General features: G+C 46.7%; 1 protein-coding gene across 1 annotated transcript; it reads left to right on the top strand.

Annotated features, from left to right (window-relative positions):
- Positions 1–341: 341 nt before the first annotated feature.
- Atp5mc3 (ATP synthase membrane subunit c locus 3) lies at positions 342–2677 on the top strand. Its single transcript, XM_004634736.2, has 4 exons — positions 342–449; positions 638–747; positions 1882–1959; positions 2465–2677. The coding sequence occupies exons 2-4, from the start codon at positions 709–711 to the stop codon at positions 2660–2662; spliced, it is 315 nt and encodes a 104-aa protein (XP_004634793.1). The 5' UTR covers positions 342–449; positions 638–708; the 3' UTR covers positions 2663–2677.
- The last annotated feature ends 208 nt before the right edge of the window (positions 2678–2885 follow it).

Genomic DNA, 2885 nt, shown 5'->3' on the forward strand with positions numbered 1-2885 from the left:
ATCCTAATTTCCTGTCAAGTAGTAAAGGTCGCCTTTTACTACTTTTTTTTTTTTTTTAACACAGAATGATCAGGAAGGAGCAGTAGAAACCAGCGAACTGCCAAATCTCCAAGAATGTAAATATAAAGAAAAAGGCCCGCTGTCCTCCGGCCAGCTCAAAACAAAGGTAAAACACCTGTTCAGTCCTCTCTGCCAGGCGCTGTTCTGGATTTCATCTTTTTCTCGCCCCAGTCAGTCGTTCCATCAAGAGGAGCTGTACTTGTCCTTCCCCGCAGTTACCAATAAAGTTGTTACAAAGTGACCTTGAGCGGCTTCCTCCCTGTACATCCGCCACCCCGCCTTCTCCATCCGGGTGCTGCGGCTCACATAAGAGCCTGACTGCGCCTGCGCGCCCAGCTCCACTCCTTCGACCTCTGCCGCCGCCGCCGCCGCCGCCGCCTCGCGGAAAGGTAAGTGGAGGGCGCGGGAGCCGGGCCCGGCCCGGGCAGAGCAGCGCCCAGAGGAGACCCATTCATTCTGCAGGCGCCTCTCTGGGCACGCAGCCCAAGTTGATGGCGTGCACGCGAGCCCTCGGGACCGGGGTGGGAAGGACAGGCCCCTGGAGGACACTTGACCTTAAGCCTCTTTGCCTCTACAGAGAGGAAGCAGGAGAGGAGCCCACGTCGCCTGTCACCTACATCCTCCTGCCGCGCCCCTCGGAAGACTAAAATGTTCGCCTGCGCCAAGCTCGCCTACACCCCCGCTCTGGTGCGTAGCCCCGCTGGGCCGCGGACCCGGGGCCGCGCCTCTTGGCCTGTAGCGTCCACGTTGTTGAATGGGGCAGCCTGCGGGCGGGGCGCACATGCCTGTTGGGAACAGCCCTCCCCTCGCTCCTTTACCCGACGCCCTTTTCTAATTTGGGGCGTCTCGGACCTGTCCTTCCCTCCACGAGGGCGAAGGGAAGCGGCCAAGGCCTGGCTGCTAGGCCTGGTGGGTGTAGGACAGATCCTCCGTGTCCCGCCGTTTCCCGAGCTCCCACTTCCGCAGTCTCTTGGACTGGGGTCGACGCCAAGGTTGGGGTCTAGGGAGGGCGATGGGGGTCACTGAGGCCTAGTTCTCCGCAGCAGCGTGCTCCCAAGCCTCTCTGTAGGTCACATTCGCTGCTGCAGAGGGAGGGATTTTGCGTGGCCGTGTGTGGGCGGAGGAAGGTGGCAGGGTAGCCCAAAGGCTTTCTTCCTGCCTCTGGAATATTACCTCTGTAACCATTTTGGAGGCTTTTAAGTCTAAATCTACAGGATTTGTCTTGGAGAATCAAGTCTTGATTCTGAAGGGAAGTTGTTTTTTTTGTGTGTATGTGACCTTAGTGTAGTGGACACTCAAGGGCAGAGAAGCAAGGGTGAAATATGTCCTTGTGAAGAGACTGTTTAACTGATCTTAAGCTAATACAGAATTGCTTATGCTGTTTTAAAAAATATATATATAATTAATGGGCATATGAGACAATGAGAGCTCGTAATATCTGGTGGGCCATTTTAAATGACAATGTTTATAGTAACACTACTATGCACTTGTTGGGCCTCCTAACTTACTGAAGAATGTGGGGGTGTTCGCTCAATCGTGCTATTACAGTGAATGAAATGTCACTAGCAGTGCTTAGTCTCTTATTTTGAATTGCTTTTAGGATTTTTGTTCGGAGTACTACAAATATATTATGTAGCATGTTTTGCAATTTTATTAACATGAAACCTTGTTAGAATTGCTTCATGTATGGAAAATGAACAAGTAGGATGATTATAGGTCAGTCTCTTTTTGTTGCTTTTTAAAAACTCTTGGTACAAGAAAGGTCGTTGAAGTCTTGGCTGTATTTTTAATGCAGGGAATTATCCTTTTTTTCATTAATAGATCCGAGCTGGATCCAGAGTAGCATACAGACCAATTTCTGCAGCAGTGTTACCTCGACCAGAGGCTAGGACTGGAGAGGTAAGAGAAGTAAATTGGACAAATTAGGCAATACTGCCAAGAAAGTCTTGTAGTTTTGCTTATAGTTGGGGAGAGAGGAAACTTCATTAATGAATGGTTTGAGGGCAGACCTGTTCCACTCTTTTGTCCTAAAACTATGTAGAGGATGACCAAATGAGAGGAACTGCTGTATGTAAAACTTACCTATAAGAGTAGGCCAATGAATATTGCAATCAGTATTTATTTTGAAGTTCATAGTTTGAGTTGCATGTATTTAAGACTGTAATAGCTAGTAACCAAAAAAACTATATTGAAAAGCATATTAACACGTTTCTTACCTTTTAGCAATGTTATGTAGAAATTGTTATTCTGTGAGATCAGAATTGTTATAAGCTCTTGATTTTTCTGTTGTGCCATAAGCTACTCATTCACACTCAGCTACAATAAAGTAATTATCCTCTTGACAGTAAAATATTTAAAATAGCTGTGATTACAGATTTAACCTTTGCCTTTTTCTGTTCTGTAGGGCTCTACAGTATTTAATGGGGCCCAGAATGGTGTGTGTCAGCTAATCCGAAGGGAGTTTCAGACCAGTGCAATCAGCAGAGACATTGATACTGCTGCCAAATTTATTGGTGCAGGTGCTGCAACAGTAGGCGTGGCTGGTTCTGGTGCTGGTATTGGAACAGTCTTTGGCAGCCTTATCATTGGTTATGCCAGGTAATCATTTCTATCTCTGATTAAGTTAAATAGTTGAAAATTATGCTTGTAATAGTTAGAAACTTAGAAAACTAGTGAGTAACAAAAGCTATTTTGTATTGACTACTATGTGTCTTTTATTCTTGTATTATATTTGTAGGGCTTTGTATATATATATTTGAGGGTAGGTCCTGGGAATAAAACTCAGGACCTCATGCTTGTCAGGCAAGTGCTGTGCCACTGGGCTA

Source organism: Octodon degus, unplaced genomic scaffold, assembly GCF_000260255.1.
Source record: "Octodon degus isolate 3935 unplaced genomic scaffold, OctDeg1.0 scaffold00065, whole genome shotgun sequence".
NCBI classification, from domain to species: Eukaryota; Metazoa; Chordata; class Mammalia; order Rodentia; family Octodontidae; genus Octodon; species Octodon degus.

Excerpts from the sequence above, each read along its gene's own strand:
- Atp5mc3 (XM_004634736.2), top strand. The coding sequence starts at position 709 with ATGTTCGCCTGCGCCAAGCTCGCCTACACCCCCGCTCTG. Across the intron at positions 748-1,881 it reads TCGCCTACACCCCCGCTCTG|ATCCGAGCTGGATCCAGAGT; the intron begins GTGCGTAGCCCC and ends TTTCATTAATAG. Across the intron at positions 1,960-2,464 it reads CAGAGGCTAGGACTGGAGAG|GGCTCTACAGTATTTAATGG; the intron begins GTAAGAGAAGTA and ends TCTGTTCTGTAG.